This window comes from Phoca vitulina, unplaced genomic scaffold (genome assembly GCF_004348235.1).
Source record: "Phoca vitulina isolate PV1807 unplaced genomic scaffold, GSC_HSeal_1.0 scaffold1, whole genome shotgun sequence".
Taxonomy (NCBI): Eukaryota; Metazoa; Chordata; class Mammalia; order Carnivora; family Phocidae; genus Phoca; species Phoca vitulina.
In genome coordinates this window covers 24,990,014-25,006,890 of record NW_022589704.1, presented here as the reverse complement: position 1 = coordinate 25,006,890, position 16,877 = coordinate 24,990,014, and the positions used below count along the sequence as shown (strand labels likewise).

Genomic DNA, 16,877 nt, shown 5'->3' with positions numbered 1-16,877 from the left:
GTCCAAAACCAAAATTAAATTGGTATTTATCATGGACTCAATAATGTTAGTGTAGAAACCATAGTAATTGCCATTATAGTAATTTAATTACCTACTAAATTTAGTTCACAAGTCTTTTTTAAAAATTTCTATCTTGCTAATTGCAAATATGTAGATCATTCCTTTTTTTTTTTAAGATTTTATTTATTTGTTTGATTGGGAGAGAGCACAAGTAGGCAGAGTGGCAGGCAGAGGGAGAGGGAGAAGCAGGCTCTCCCCTGAGCAGGGAGCCCAATGTGGGGGTTGATCCCAGGATCCTGGGATCATGACCCGAGCCAAAGGCATCCGCTTAACCGACCGAGCCACCCAGGTGCCCATGAAGATCATTCCTAAGTTTTAAATGTTTGCTCATCATTAAAAAATGAATAAATAAATAAATGCTTGCTCATCATTTCAAAATATGGGGAAGGGTCTCCAATGGAAAGATATGAATTGTAAGAGTGAAAACTCACTGAACCATGACTCACTAGTGGTCAAGAGCTGTGTCTTACTCATTTCTGAACTTAGCTATCACTGTATCTGATGCACAGTAGGTGTTCAATATAACCAAGTTGAAGAATGAATGAAATGAGAAAAGGCTGCCAAAATAAAAGTCCTCTAGTCAAGGCAAGAAGAGACAATGTTAACCGACCTTCCCCCCCCCCCCCCCCCCCCCCCAACCACCACCTCTTTAGGGATATTGAGAATCTCCTGATAGGTACTAAATGGATAACCTATTTTAAAAGTATCTAAAGAACTTATTAGAGTCAATATATTTAATGTATTTTCAGAGTAATAAAAGTGCTTTTAAGGTATTACACACATAATTTTATTTTCAGAAAATCATTGAACAGTATTCAAAGTAAGAACTTTCCTTCTAAAAAAAAAAATGTGTCTTGAAAGACTATTTCCATTAACTTGGTTCTTGAATTATCTAGCTGACATAATATCGACATATAAAAGAATATCTGTTTTCCAAAGTTGAGTTGGCGTGGTGAGCTCACACTCACCCATAGGTCAATTAGTACACGTGTTTAGGAATAAAAATAGTCATTCGTCTCATTGTCTCCATTGTCCCTGTTCTCTTTCTAGGGAAAGATCCTATCTCTACATGCAATTTGAAGAGAAGGGATTAACTGCACAGAGCACTTCATCGCTTCACTAAAGGATCTCAAGGCACAGTGGTGCACAGCAGTAGTGTAGAGTTGGATTCAGGAATTTAGGAATTCTGGGGTTGGGACCACAAAACTTTCATGAAGTGAGTGAACCTGGACAATATGGAGGATATTAGGAAAAGGATGGCAGGAGGCTAAATGAAAACAAATACAAAAATCCTTCAGGACTAAATCAGTCATCCCAGAATCCATTTACCTTGGAAGATGCCAGGGAATACAACATTCAAATTCTGTCTCACCATCATTCTGCAACAGTTGATTTAAAGACATTTTTCTATTTACTTGGAGTTCCTAAATAATCTGGTAGGATTTGCTCCCTTTATACCTTCATCCTCCCTTTTTAGCTGACATCTGGATTTTGTTGCTGTGGTAAACTGATCTCTTCATTGTCCCTACTTCTACTTCCCCTCACTATATATATTTTCTTTTATTACATAATCATGATTTAAAAGGGCTAAGAGGAAGACACACTAGCCACACACCCAGACTATGGCTCTGTGATCTCACTTTCATTTCCCTAATGGCTTCCTTGTAATTAGATTTGCAAAAATAGCAAAAGGTCTCATTTTGAATGGCAACAGCTGTTGACATCAACATTATATTGAATAATTTACTGGTTTAATTTTAGCTGCAAAACAATAAAACCCTCCTGTGGATGATTGTTTTAGCAGGCAAAGTTTTCTCTTTCTGTTGCTGACTCTTCTGCTCCAGGGCTACCAGTTGTTTCTTCATGAAATATTCTTAACCCAAGTGTGCCAAAAACTTGCAAGGGGAGAAGTTCATTCCTTCTAGTTTCCTTGAAGCAAAGTGTCTATGCGACTATTTCAGTATCCTCCGTCTATGTGCTTATGTGTAACCCAAAGAGTTGGCATTAGCTCTTCCAGGCTGCATTTGAATTTGAATGGCAGAATATTACTTTACCTTTTCAGGATCTGCCACTTCACAGAGTGACTTAAGCTGATTTCTTGACCTGCAGGAAATTGTAGCAGCATCTGCAAATTGATGTCCTCTTGGCAGAAAATGATGTTGCTTGCTTAACTTCTTCAATATCCCCTAGCAGCTAGCTCTTAATCTGGCAGAAAATCTCTTTATGGAATCTCATACTTTCCTGCCAGATATATACAGACAAGTATCTGTATTTGTACGTGGATGTGTACACATGTGTGTGGGCACTCATCAGGGAGAAGAGGATGTACAGACAGAAGGATAGAGTGTGTTAAATTGTTCTCAAGTCTGAAATTAGTCATGTTCTGGAGGAAAGAAAATGAAAAGCCCTTACTAAAATAGATTTGCTCTCTTTTTAAAAATTAAGTGTTAGGATTTGTTAGATGAGTGACATTATTTCTTTCAGTTCAGTGCTTTTCTTCTTTCTGTAATATGTCTTTGTTTTTCAACTGTTATCAGTATCAAAGGTAATCTAATTATTATTCATTTTATAATGCATCCTTTTGAAACAATAGAAAACTATGTACCTACCAATCTTCAAGTTGTCCTATACTGGTCAAAGAAATTCTAAGTTATAGGTTAACCTGCCATAAAATTACTTTCACAAAATGCATTTGTGATTTTATTGATATACATATCACTAAATTCTCCCCCCCCACACCTTTTTGTTTTTTCCTGTTGTCACCATTTTGCTTATATTTTGTTGAAGGAGTAATTCAAGGCAGTATTTAGCTTTCAGCTGGTTGTAAGAACAAAGAAACAACAGAAAACTCCTGTTAAAGATTTATTAAGCACAAACCTCAAAAGTCTGATGACTATCTTGTCTTTTCTAAGGTATCTTCAATATCAAGTAAAATTTGGAAGAATTTCTACACTCCATACAAAGTATACCTGCCACCAGCTTCATAAAGGTGTCAATAGAATACTTTTAGGCAAATTTTTAACAGAAATATCTGAGAGGGTATACATTTGATTGCATAAACCGCTTTCCTAGAAAGTATTTCTCTTTAAGTCAACATGTTAATACAAAGATGAATAGAGTTTTATATGACAATAATATATATTTAGTAGACTGTGTCAAGGGTAAAGATGCTTGTGTGATGGAGTCCTTGGCCAGCAAGGATGCTTACCCTTGGGTGCAGTTTGGATGGCATGGGTGGCACTCCCGATCCTGATCAGCATACTTGAAAATGAAACTGTTTGCCCCCTGTAAGCCGTCTGGACATTTTTCCACACAGTTCGGGCCATCCTTAAAATGGGAGCACTTTGTGCAGTTGTCAGGTCCCTGAAGTGTGAAAAACAAAACACAATGGAGAAAGAAAAGTGGATGCTCTTTCCTCTGGTATTGATGTGGTTTAGTTCCTAAGACTTCAGTGAGTGGCCAATCTTCCCCTAGAGAGCTGGAGAGCATTTTCAAAACTACAAACGGGGATGTCACTATTGCAGCTTTTCAATGTAAAAGTGAGATGTAAAATTTCCTTTGGTTGTCTATGATTATTTGGACAATGAATTTTAAAATTTACTGTGGTTGAATTATTAGGAATTAGTTTAGGAAAATAAAATTTAATTTCTAGATTATTCTCCATCTCAAATCAGCTTGTGATAATGTTAAAACTCACGTGTCTATAGGGATTTTAGTAAATCACAGTTCAATACTGAGAGCACAATAAAAACATTCTGATGAACAAATATCAAAAGTCCACAATAATAAAGTAGGTGCATGTCAGAGAAAATTATATGGAGAAACTTATCCAATAATAAAAGTGATATAAATTTGAGCATAATAAATTTAAATAGAACTAACTCACTTTGCATATTTATGTTTATAATATACAATAACTTTCTAATATGCAGAATGTTAAGCAGTAATATACAAATATGTTTAAATGTCATTTAAAAAGTAAAATTTAAAACCCATCTTAAACATAAAAGAATTTTACAAAAAAACTAATTTGGATTTGGTGCTGGAAATAGTAAGCATGCAAAAAAATGTTAAGTAGTCTACCACCAAATCAAAGAAAATTGAGAATATTTTGATTAAAAATGCTATTTTCTTAAAAGATGCACTATATTTATATATTTAGCTATTTTTTTAAAGATTTTTTATTTTATTTATTTGACAGAGAGAAAGAGAGAGAGAGGGAGCACAAGCAGGCAGAGCGGCAGGCAGAGGGAGAGGGAGAAGCAGACTCCCCACTGAGCACGGAGCCTGACACGGGGCTCGATCCCAGGACCCTGGGATCATGACCTGAGCCGAAGGCAGACACTTAACCAACTGAGCCACCTAGGTTACCCTACATTTAGTTATTTTAAATAATGATATTACCTACTTAAAGTTGACTTTTGGTTCTCCCTTTTAAACATCATATTGTCTTAGGTTCCTCTTTTCTTTGACTACTTTCTGGAACTTCTTCCCCTGACCCATTTCTCCCCAAAAGCTGTATGTCAATATTGTTCAACAATTATGACAGTTCACATTAAACACAACTAAGATAAATGAGGTATAGTAAGTACAGAGGGAGATAATTCATTTTATTAGGTTTATAATTATAAATTGTGAATTTGGGAGTCAACAACAAGCAAACATTGGACAGAGCTATGTATTAGGCAGGGAGCATCCATTCACAAGAGTCTCTCTATAAATGTTAATCCAAAAGCAGTCAGACATTGCAAGTTGGTGATATAAGACATCAGGAAATCAATAAATATATTTTAAAATTTAAAAATTGAGGTGGCTAATGAAGAACAGTGGCGTAAAGAAGAAAAAGTAATGAGGAGGTTTCAGGAAATTCTGGGACTGGTGAGGTTCAATCAAGCACCTGTCTATTTCACTATTTTGATGTGAGACTTAGAGCTAAAAGAAAATTATCCTATGAAACCTAATCCCCATTCAACCTGAAGAGTTTGCTATTGGCAACTTCTTATTTCCTACCAAAAAAGAATACTTTACATGCTTCCAATTTTAACACCTGCTCATGGGTACTTAGGCACGTAATGCCATCTATTATATAAAATCATTTTCTGTGCAAGTATGCTCAGTGGCATGACTTATTGTACAAGACAAGAGACATGCTGTCTTCTTGCAGAACATAAGAAAAAATCTAACTATGAGTAAATTAGGCAGTAATAGTTAAAATTAGAAATTAGGAATTATTTTTCTATAAAATTCTGATGTAAAATAATATCTAGGTAAAATCAGAAGACACAAAATATTATGAAACTAAAATTAAAATCATATTTAATGTTTAAGTATACTTCAAAAAAATTTTTTGTATGTTTCCTTGTTTTTAAGTATCTCTTACTTACTTGATTGTATTATCATGATACAAAACCTACTGTTCTAAGCTGATATAACTAAAAAATGGCCTGACAAATCTCAAAAGAAATGAAATGTACTGATTCTCCAACTCATTTCCATAATAAAGAGATTTAAAGAAATATGTGTGTCTAATGCTTACTCTTCTATCATTATATTCTCAAAGCTTTTAAGAACCAAAGTTCAGTGAATGAACTGATAAATGTAATGATAAAAAACAGAGGTGAAAGCAATATTGTTCCTTATCTCTGATTTTAAGCTACCCTTGGACTCAATTATGAACCCAGAAAGCTAAAGGATAAGCTAAATCTTGATAGAAATATTACATTTTTTTTCCTCAGTGACAATTGATGATTTTCTCCGGTAACTACTGTGAGTGACAATGCCACTATTCACCAGCATCCGGTTCTCTTCCACTCCTAGCCACATGGCAGACTGAAATTCTCCTCCCACCAGAAGTGAGGTATGTCTTGTTTTAGACAATGAAGTTAAGTAGAAGCAATTTATGAGACTGCCAGGGCTAACCTCTCCAGCCTTCTCTTTCCCTGCTGCCATGACGCAGGGATCCTATGCAGATGTGGGGATGCCCTAAGTGTAAAGCATCTCAGAACACTAGACCATCACAGGGAGGAGGGCTGATTTGCAATGCACTTTACATGAAAAAGATTTAAACATGTTCCTATAAGCTACTGTAATATGGGGGTTATTTGTTATGGCAGCATAACCTTTATTAACTTGACTTTAACAACTATTTCAGCTTTTATCATTCTCTTCCTCAATCTCTTCTTTTGTATGCTGCCTCTTTGGCTTATATTTTGATCTTCTAAAACTCTGTCTGATTTCCCGTACTTCTCTTTCTTCTCACATGCCCTTCCTTATATTTCTTGAAGGAACACATAGGAGTAGAGAAAGTAAGGCAGAAAGGATAAAGTTGTAAAATAAAAATAAAATAAAATAAGGTAAAAAATAAAATAAAATAAAATAAAATAAAATAAAATAAAATAAAATAAAATAAAACCACATACAGACATATAAGGATATAAAATCAGGGGCTTACTTTATTTCAAAGCTAGCCCCCTCAAGATTATCCTGGATTTATGTCACATTTAAATAGTATAATACCATCCCATTTTACATGTAGCTGTTATATTCCCAGAAAACATGTTATTCTTATTATTTACAGAATTGTTGCCTATGGGGGTGGGGGCCAGGGGAAGTGAAATGAATAGAGTGTAAAATTTGGAGTCACTTCTATAGTTGAGTCCCAGCTCCACATTGCATAGATTGTTGACTTTTTAGTGTAACTTTCTAATTATTATAGGTTTAGTTTCTTTATATTTTAAATGGAAAAAGTGATAGTATGCTTCAGATGTAACAGTGTTTGACAAATATACATGTGTATCAGTTATTATTAGGGAAATATGGGCAGCTTAGGAAAGTGTGATTCCAATAGAATAAATCATAAGACCAGGTGTGGGAATTCCAACCAGCTTTTTAAAAAACTTTTTTTAAAGATTTTATTTATTTATTTGAGACAGAGTGAGAGAGAGAGCACAAGCGGGGTGAAGGGCGGAGGGAGAAGTTGACTCTCTGCTGAGCAGGGAGCCTGATGCAGGGCTTGATCCTGGGACTCCGGGATCATGACCTGAGCCGAAGGCAGATGCTTAACAAACTGAGCCACCCAGGTGCCCCTCCAACCAGCTTTATGACTTTTCCTCTGTCTCATCACAATGTCAGCCTCACAGAGAAGTTTCCAGAACTTCTTGGGTATCTCAAATGATAGATTCCTGTTATATGGCACACAAAAGCACTTCTATCTCTAGTTGTGATAATCAATATGTGAACCCAGATACAGGCAAAAACCTAATATAAATTGTAAAAGCTGAAAGCAAGCAACCTCCTAGTGAAAGCAGTTTGGGCTACTGTTTGAGCTCGGTCCTGCCAGTTTCTCAGACACCATAACCTAAAATTGTATTCGTACCTGCTTAGTATTTCAAGGTTTACTGATCAAGTGATCAAATAGGTTTTCTTGATTCGTGTTCTGATCTTCCACAAATGAGTGATTCGAGTTTACTAAACCTTTCTTACTTTTGACTTACTGTCTTTCCTAATCTCTAGACATATTAATTGACAATGTTAACACTGGGTGGTAATTCTAAGTAAATTGTTAGTCCAACAATGCTGTCATTAAAAAATCAAAATGTATTCATTAAAAACCTGTTTTTTCACTCTTTCTTAGTTAGCAAATGATTTTGAAAATTGAAAAAAAACATTAACAATTAGGGTTTTTAATGTGTAATTTATAAACTGTCTCAATCTTTTGAGTAACAAAAGAATGAACAAACACACTGTGAAAATATACAAAGTAAAATAAATTAATAAATTAGTTATTTGCCAGCATCATTTATATCATAGGAGACAGAATGAGGAATGGAAAAAGCACAGGACTGGTTTTGCAGTCTGCCTTGTTATTGTAATTGCACATTTTCAAAGTCTCAGTTTCTCTGAAAGATATATTGTTTTCTGTTCTTTGACTTTTGGTACCTAAATATGTTAGTGTTTAAAGATGTCTTATATAGATAGCTTGACTCGTTTTAACATAACCCATTTCAGAATTTTACTTCCCTGTGTTTCATGTCATTCCTTCCAGCATCCACATTTCTCACGCTGCATATTAGTTGTATTTTCCATTAATTCCTTAGTGGGGACAGAAAATAGCCAAATATGCCCTTTGCATACTTACTTGAAGATCATTTACATATTAAATTGTCTTTTAGACTTTGGTTCTTCAGGCCAAATCACACCACTCCTTTTTCTCAGAGGTCTGATTTTCCAAGCTTAATCATACTTGTGGTAGTCCTCTGAACTGTCCAGGTTTTCCACATCCTTCTTTAGATGAAGTTCCAGAACAGCTCATTGGGGCCTAATGGAAGTTTGGAGGCTCAATGATATTCTTTTTTCTAAGCTAATTACGTGCTGAATAAACACTCTGGTAGAAAATTAGTACTATCTAAATTGCAAATAAACTCTTATAGAGCAATGTTGAGCTCTTGGCTACACCCAAATGTTGGTCTCCAAATAATCTACTGAGAAATGACTCAATACACACAAAAAACTGGAAGTTTGTCTAAAGAAGGATGAATATGACACTTTGGAATGACAAAGTCATTATTGACCTCATTATTAGGAAAAAGCCTGAATGATGGGAACCAAAGGGAGGACTAAAAAATAATTACCATTTTCTTTATAAGGCTAACTTCAAACATGTAAATGCCAATTTATCCATCAAGACTTTCCTGATCCCATAGCCCCTCTTCCATTCTCATAGCTCTGTTTTTCTCTCTGCCATAGTATTTATCACACTGTTTTAGATTTTAGTTTATAAGTGTTCGCCTCTCCCTTCTGTCTTTCACAATGTCCTTCACAATGCCATAATAGTTAAATAATTAGACAGAGATATGAATGTATTATAGTTTACCTCAAACACACCATGAAATTTTACATTTGCATATCTTTGCATGTTTCTTTTTTCTAGATTCTTCTTCAAAGCATAGCTCAAACATCACTTCTCTATGGACCTCCTTAATGCCCTAATTTCCATCCCAAAGACAGATTAATTTATCTCTCATTTGTGTTCCTATAACAATTGATACATATTTACATTTTATCAATTATTTTGGTTCAATCTAATTACTTATATATTCTCTTTTCTTTTCAACACTGCAATTTTCAAGGGCATATCCATATCCACTTTTTAAATATATTATCTGGGATATAAATATTTAAAAAATTGGATTTGTAAATATTTCATCTCTACTACTAAACTGTAAGCCTCTTGAGGGAGGAATAGCAAACATGATTCCCCCTAGCATGCTACAAACACCTGTTGAATGGATAGATAAGTGATAAAGGAATGACATAACAAACATTCACACATGAGCCAAATAAGCCAACACAACCACAGATGTCTGCAAGCTTACCGGTCCGTGGCAGGTGAGGATGCCGTCTTCCATCTTCTCACACTGGGGGTCACACTCCACACAGATGGAGCCATTCTCAAACTCTCGAAATTCACTGTGAAAACATCAGCTGCGTGAGGTGGTATAAGCAAACGAGCTGTCAACTTAACAAATGAAGCAACATCTGCTAAAAGTCCTATTGGCAGAGTAAATTCTAGAGTCTGTTTCTTTATGTGCCAGGAGCATTAGAATCATTTCCCTGTACATTATGGAATAAGTTCTCCATTAGGAGAAAAGATAAACTGCAGCCAGATGGCTCTCCTTGCCCTCCATTGGGTTCAATGATAGACTCATTCAGGAAACCTCTCTCTTGTGAGAGATAGTCTAGCAGTCTCAAAAAAAAAAAAAAAAAAAAAAAAAAAAAGTATGACTCTTCTGATGACACAACAGAAACATTTTTACCTTTTTTTAAGTAAAGCTGTGCCTGTTTGTGTCTATATAAAATTTTACTCTTGGCTGAGCTTTACTTTTTAAACTCTGAAAGAACTATTGTATTTTTCTTGTTGCTAAGTTACATGATATTCCTCATCCCTGTCCTTCAAATCCCAAGACTCTTCAATTTATTTTTGATGAAACTTCAAAAAATGCTTTGATTTCTTTTCTTCTTTTAAAATAGCTGCCTTGGAGAATTAGAGAAAATATCTTTTTATGGCAGATTTTATATTCTTAGATTATTGATCTAATATCACATCTTTTTCAGCTTAAGATCTTTTTGAAGTAATTCTATATGGTATAAAATAAAAAATAGTTAAATGGTAACATTCTAAAACTTTCTAATTAAAATCTAGGATGATGGTTATCCCTTCCCACAACCTTACATTTGATTTGAATGTTAAATGTTATCAATAGTAAGTTTTCTAAACAATATCTACTGTAAAATTTTCATTTCAATAATTGGGTATCATTCATGTACAATATGTTTAAATACCCCATTCCCACTAATGTATGAGAGGATGAGGCACTGGGTAAAGACAATTTAGAATGCCAGTTGTAAGTCATTAACAAAACTTGACTAAATATTTACAGCTTCTGTATTATTTTGTGTCTGTATATCATGAGCTCTTTCAAACTAAAAGCACTGCAAATATGGCAATTATGGATTAGTTAGGTGATAAATTTAAATTTATTTTTCCCTAGAATGAAGTGTTCACTTATTTTCATAGTGAACTATCCCATTTGGTTATTATAAAGCCTTAATAAATGATAGAAATCCAAAAGGTGGGCTATTTTTCTGTTGGTTAAATTAAAACTACACATACTTTAAGGCAAGATAATTAAGCTTGGGTTTTCAAAATAAATAGCATAAGTTGGTGGTTTAGTTAGGTATCAATGCACATATTTAGTTACATGGATTTTGCATTTTTTTTTTTTAAAGATTTTATTTATTTTTTGATAGAAGGAGAGATAGCAAGAGAGGGAATACAAGCAGGGGGAGTGGAAGAGGGAGAAGCAGGCTTCCTGCGGAGCAGGGAGCCCGATGTGGGGCTCGATCCCAGGACCCCGGGATCATGACCTGAGCCGAAGGCAGACGCTTAACGACTGAGCCACCCAGGCGCCCATGGATTTTGCATTTTTAAAGTGAGGTGTTGGCTTGCTATGGATTAATCTTCTTACAGATTTTCTTGAATTTAAAAACTCAATTACATAGAAACAGATTTTCTTTTGCATGTTTTATTAACATGAATTATATACAGTGCTTGACAGAGTAAATCTTCGAATAAAAAAGTCAAAATGACCTAGTATGGGGGAAAAGAGGACAGTAGGTTAATTGTGAAGAGAATCAAAAGTATCACCTGTATAATGAAATTATAAAACAGTTAACAGCAAAACCTGCAACCATCAGCAAATTCCTTTTTTTTTTTTTTTTTTTTTTGAGTACAGTTTCTTGGGTTGCTAAAGGGTTATGTTACTGAATGAAGGTCATAATTTTTGTGGTACTAAATCATTGGTCATGCTTTTCTTTCTCTTCTTGAAAACCCCTTCCCCATACACAGAGTTGAAGAATAAAGTGTATATGTCATAAAAAGTCATGGAGATAACAACCTAGCTGCCTTTTCCTCTATAGACTAGACTTCTATTTGTATGGCTTTGGGCTCTCTTCCTTTCTGCTCTCAGAACTGATCCTTCTTTTAATTTTTATTACTTCTGCTCTTCATTGTCACTGTCTCCATCATTGCTTTTTCTTCTCCATTTCCTATTGATTATACTATGACTTTGCCAGAGTTCCCCTTTCACTTGAATCTGACCTAACAAATCACTGTCTATTGAGCTGAGTTTTGCATACTGAGCTTTTTGTCACTTTTTTACTACTCTATATTTCTCACAGTCTTGCTGTGTGTGTTCCCTTAGCCAATCCTGTGATCCAGAGCAAATGCTTTAGAGTCAAGTCCTTCCCAAATTTGGCGGATTGTTCCCAACAACAACACTGATACTTCTAGGCCTTAAATCCCTTAACATCTCTAGACTTCATTTTGTAAATATCCTTTGTAAAAGGGAAAAACTGTGTTTCAATGAGAGATTGTGATTATTAAATATAAATGCCTACAAAGAGCTTAGACTGGCACTCTTTCTGATGTTCCCATTTGTTCTTAATGTTTCAAAAGTGTTTGACCATGTTGCCAAATAAGACAGTTTTAAGATTGGGTTGCAATGAGTTTTCTCTTTCATTCTCAATGCTTGTGCACTGTAGTTAAGAGTTGCTGAAATACAGTGGCTTCTATGACCTGGATTTGAATGCTAACATCCAGGAAATAACTGATTTTCTTTTCCCCTTCAAAAAGTTCTCTTTTGAGGATTTCTTCTCATATAAAAGTTATATAAATACAGGTGACCTGATTTTGGTAAATGTCTTACTTGTATTTGTTTTCAACATTTTTAAGGTGACTGTTCTACCTAACCATCTAATCAGCTTAGATTTATAGACACAAAAAGAAAATAATAATCATCTTAGTAGTAAAAATTCTAACAAGACTTTATTATGCATTTTCTCATTTAATGACCATAATTATCCTATGAAATTGACACCATTATTATCCCCGTTTTCCATATAAGAAAACTAAGTTTAGAACAATTAGGTTATTTATCCAAGATTGAAAATGAGTAAGTGATGAAGTTAGGATTTGAATTCATTATTCCTCAAAGGCTGTTTTAACTTCCGGGCAATGTTGGAAGAAATTAGTCAGTACCACAAGACTGGAGATGGGAAAATCTATCATTGCATAGGCTAGAATTACATCAGACTTTTACAAGGTACTTTCATTTATTATCTTTCAAACCAACCCTTATATATGATTTCCCAGAGCCCTATTGCTATTGTAAAATACATTAAAAACTTTGTATTTCTTGAATACATTTGATTTAATGACTTGGAAAATGTTAAACTTTCCAAAAACAGTCTGGTAATCAGTGTTGTTTATTTAGGAAACATGTATTTTTCCTTTGCTTCACTTTCATTATTTTGCAGATGTGAGAGAGAATGGTATATGCATCCACATATTTGTCCACTTCACATTTCTGACAAGGTTAAAAATACTAAGGAAAAATAATGGCATCTGGAAAAGTAGCAGGATGGAAACCAGATGCCCTGAGTTCTAGTGTTGGCTTGATTCTTCTACAGTGGAATGACACTGGCCAACACTTAATTCTACTAGTTTTCACTCTTTATAAGATATTGCTCTCAGAGAAGATGATTTCTAGAGCCCAGTCCCTCTTTAAAACTCCATATATATATATATATTCAATAAACTTATAACATTCACTAAATGGAATTAAAGTCTATTAGTTACATGTTAATGGCATCAATGGCTTTACAACAAATAACCATATTTTGATCTGAAGTATTTTATATGTACAGAACATATCATTCATTTATAATAATGAGAATAAACATGACTACAATTTAATGAGAAAAGCAACACATAATTTGCTATCCATTATCAAATTTATGAGCTGATGGTACCTTACAAAATTATAAGCTGAAATTTTCCTGGAAAACAATTAAATTCTTATTTTAAACTGTTTCACACTTAAATTTCTAATTTTATTTTTTTTCTAAATTTCATGAAGGGAATTGGTTTTGGTCATCTTTCAAAAAAGAGACATGTTAATATTATTATGATCCATAGATTTCTAACTTCCTGATATAAATTGCAAAAGTACAATGTTATCTCAGATCATGAAAACAGTTGTTTAAAATGGGACAATTCTATAATCATATTGATGAAACTGGAATTCATGGTTTGATTTCAAAACAAGTATATTCACTATATATTAGTCACTTAGAGGTTATTTAAATAACAAAATATTGTATCATAAAAGACATGTAGAATTTTAAAACAATAAAGATTTGAACCTATAAAAAAATAAAATGGGACAGTTCATGAGGTAAAAGAAGAAACGCAATAAAGAACTTCAAAACTACACTTTTACAGAACTATTGAAAATCCTTTCAGTGAGAAATATAAGAAAATTTGACTCAGGAACAGTACTAAAAAATGTATTATCACACTAATGAAGGACAACTGTGATGCATGAAATGGTATGTTAGATAAACTGATTTTATGAGTATATGAAATGCCATGCAACAAGATATATACTAGGTTTTATTGTTGGCAATGTGATTATTACAGTACCAATAGGAATTTAAAATTCTTGATTTAAAATACTGCTTAGGTTATCTTTAGAAAGTGGCAGAACACTATCAAAAACCCCTTCAACTAGAAACTACAAAGGCAATTTTCCTATAGGGCTAAGCAGTTGTCAGAGACATAGAAATGTGTATCGTTTGTTGCTAATACACAATCAAAAAGACACATAACTTGGATGGAAAAAAATTCAAAAGTTATGCAGTAATTCTTTTTTTTTTTTTTTTAAAGATTTTATTTACTTGACAGAGACAGACATAGCGAGAGAGGGAACACAAGCAGGGGGAGCGGGAGAGGGAGAAGCAGGCTTCCCGCGGAGCAGGGAGCCCGACGCGGGGCTCGATCCCAGGACCCTGGGATCATGACCTGAGCCGAAGGCCGACGCTTAATGACTGAGCCACCCAGGTGCCCCAGTTATGCAGTAATTCTAGATGAAAATTAATAGGAAAGTATGTGAAAAAATATTATTGGGACATTTGAGAGGAAAGATTACTTGTAACAATCTCCTTCATAAGGAAAATAAGAATATATTTTTCAATTTTGCTTCAGTATAAACGACTACAATTTATTAAGAATGATCTATTTCAGTATGCTTTTTTAAGTTTGTGTAATAGTCAACATATATTTGGACTTGTCTTATTTCCAATAAAACTCTTTCCCCTTAAAACAATTCTTCTATGCGTTGTTGTCTCCTTTATGCAACAAGAGCTTCCCTTAAAAACCCTGGCCGGCACACACATTCTGCAATTTTACCATTTTCTTATCATTTAAAAATCTGAAGCAATCAGCGCCTCAAAGCTTATGAGGTAAAGGCGACGTTGTAAGATGCCTTACCCATCATAGAGGTTACAAGACTCGATGCAGCTCCTTCCTCTGCTGAAGCGACGGCAGGACAAGCACTGGTCGGGGCCAGGTCCCCAGCAGCCATTGCCTGAACACAGGTGGTTGCACACCATTCCTTCAGCAGCTGGAAGAGAAAAAACAAATACAAGAGTGAAATAAAAAAAGAAGGATTGTTAAATGTTAAAACTTAACCATTAAAAAACAAACACTTAACCATTTTAATGTGAATCTTCCCAAGTGATGCTATTTCTGAAGAAGTTGGTTTGAAGGGGGTTTGTGGCAGATAACTTCGTCTGCCTACACAGTCACGCTGGCCCACACTACCGTCAACTTCTTCCCTATTGCAGACCCCATCACTGCGTGTGTAGAACCACTACGTTTTTCATAAGAATGAACAAATGTCAATTGTCTACATCAAAGTTCTAGGGAGGAAGGGTGATAAAAAATTAACTTTCCCACTAAGGCAAGGAGCAAACCATGCCTTTCTCAATCCAACTCTTTGCTCCACTGAGCCACCAAAAATTCTAACTTCAAATCCATACGAGAGCTTCATGAAGAAATAGAACAAATAATACTTGTCTTAAAGCAAAACAAAACAAAATTTAGAAAGAGAAAAAAAGAATATCTGGAAGGTAAGGGGGGGGAGAGAAATGGAAATAAAATACAAGTTTTTTATAGACCTCTGCTTGCCTTGATAGTCAAATGGGCACATATAAATTGGCAAATATATGAAACAAATTGTAGTGGTCACTGATGAGGAGGTATAGAGATGAAAGTAATAGCGATGATCTTTAGCCTTGTCTCTATATAATCTGTTGATGAGAGGGTTGCCAAAGAGTTTTGGGACTGTTTTAAAATTGCCACTTAAGTTCACCATCTCTGTTTCCCTTTATATTGAGTAACAGTTATTCAGAATATTATTATTTATATGGAATAACATGATTTTAGTAAAAGGATACTAGATGTTGAATAAGAAGGGCCTATGAAGACTTCAAATGTTATTCTGAGTATCTGAAAAGTGAATTGAGTCATCTGAAACACAACCATATATGGTTTTCATAAAATATTAAGAATTTCTAAGAAGATAAAAAAAAACATCAGAAACATCTTCATCTTCCCATTAGTTACCAAGTTTAATTATTATGGGATGTAAGTTGTCATGACAAGAGCATTTGTGTGATGGGTTGGCACGGCATTGAATATATGAGTGTAATATAAGCAGGGGACATATCTGTGAAAGTTACCTTCTCTAACATAGGCTTGAGAAAGGAATTGCCACATTCATGATGCTGACTAGTTTTAAAATAGTGAAACAAAATTACCCAATTCATATATTCTTCCTCTTATATCCTCCAGCCTTAAGGAGGCCCCTATGCTAAACTGTGGAAAATCTTTTCTCAAGGCAGAGTTAGACCTACTAACCAGTCTTTTTACTTGGTAACTGCTTAATTGAATAATCTCTTCCAACATAGTTTAAGAGAGAAACTATGTGTGTGTGTGTGTGTGTGTGTGTGTGTATGTGTTTAGCAGTTTTATTGAGGTATACATGATATATAATATATTGCTCATACGTAAAGTGTACAATTAGATGTTTTGATGTATGCATGCAATCATGAGCCATATACACAATTAGAGTAATGAATGTATCCATTAATTCCAAAAGAGTTCTTATGACCTTATGTAATCCCTTCCTCCTGCCCCATCCCTCTCAGACAACCATTGATATGCTGCTACTCAATATACATTACTTTGCACTTCTTAAAATTTTATATAAATAGAAACATACAGTATGTACTCTCTCTTTATATAAAACATACAGTATGTATACTCTCGTTATATAGTTTCTTTCACTCTGAACAATTATTTTGAGATGTATCTGTGTTGCTGTGTGTATCAATATTCATTCTTTTTTTTTTTT

The 16,877-nt window shown here is 34.4% G+C and overlaps 1 protein-coding gene across 5 annotated transcripts in view; it reads right to left on the bottom strand.

Moving 5' to 3' along the window:
* ERBB4 (erb-b2 receptor tyrosine kinase 4) overlaps positions 1-16,877 on the bottom strand; it is a 1,092,681-nt gene that overhangs the window by 238,442 nt on the left and 837,362 nt on the right. For all 5 annotated transcript variants that reach the window (XM_032402964.1, XM_032402981.1, XM_032402953.1 and 2 more), the window contains 3 exons: positions 14,951-15,083; positions 9,435-9,528; positions 3,269-3,423 (listed from right to left, as the gene is read on the bottom strand). In XM_032402964.1, the coding sequence (XP_032258855.1) occupies positions 3,269-3,423; positions 9,435-9,528; positions 14,951-15,083 (382 nt within the window). The remainder of the gene's footprint in view (positions 1-3,268; positions 3,424-9,434; positions 9,529-14,950; positions 15,084-16,877) is intronic.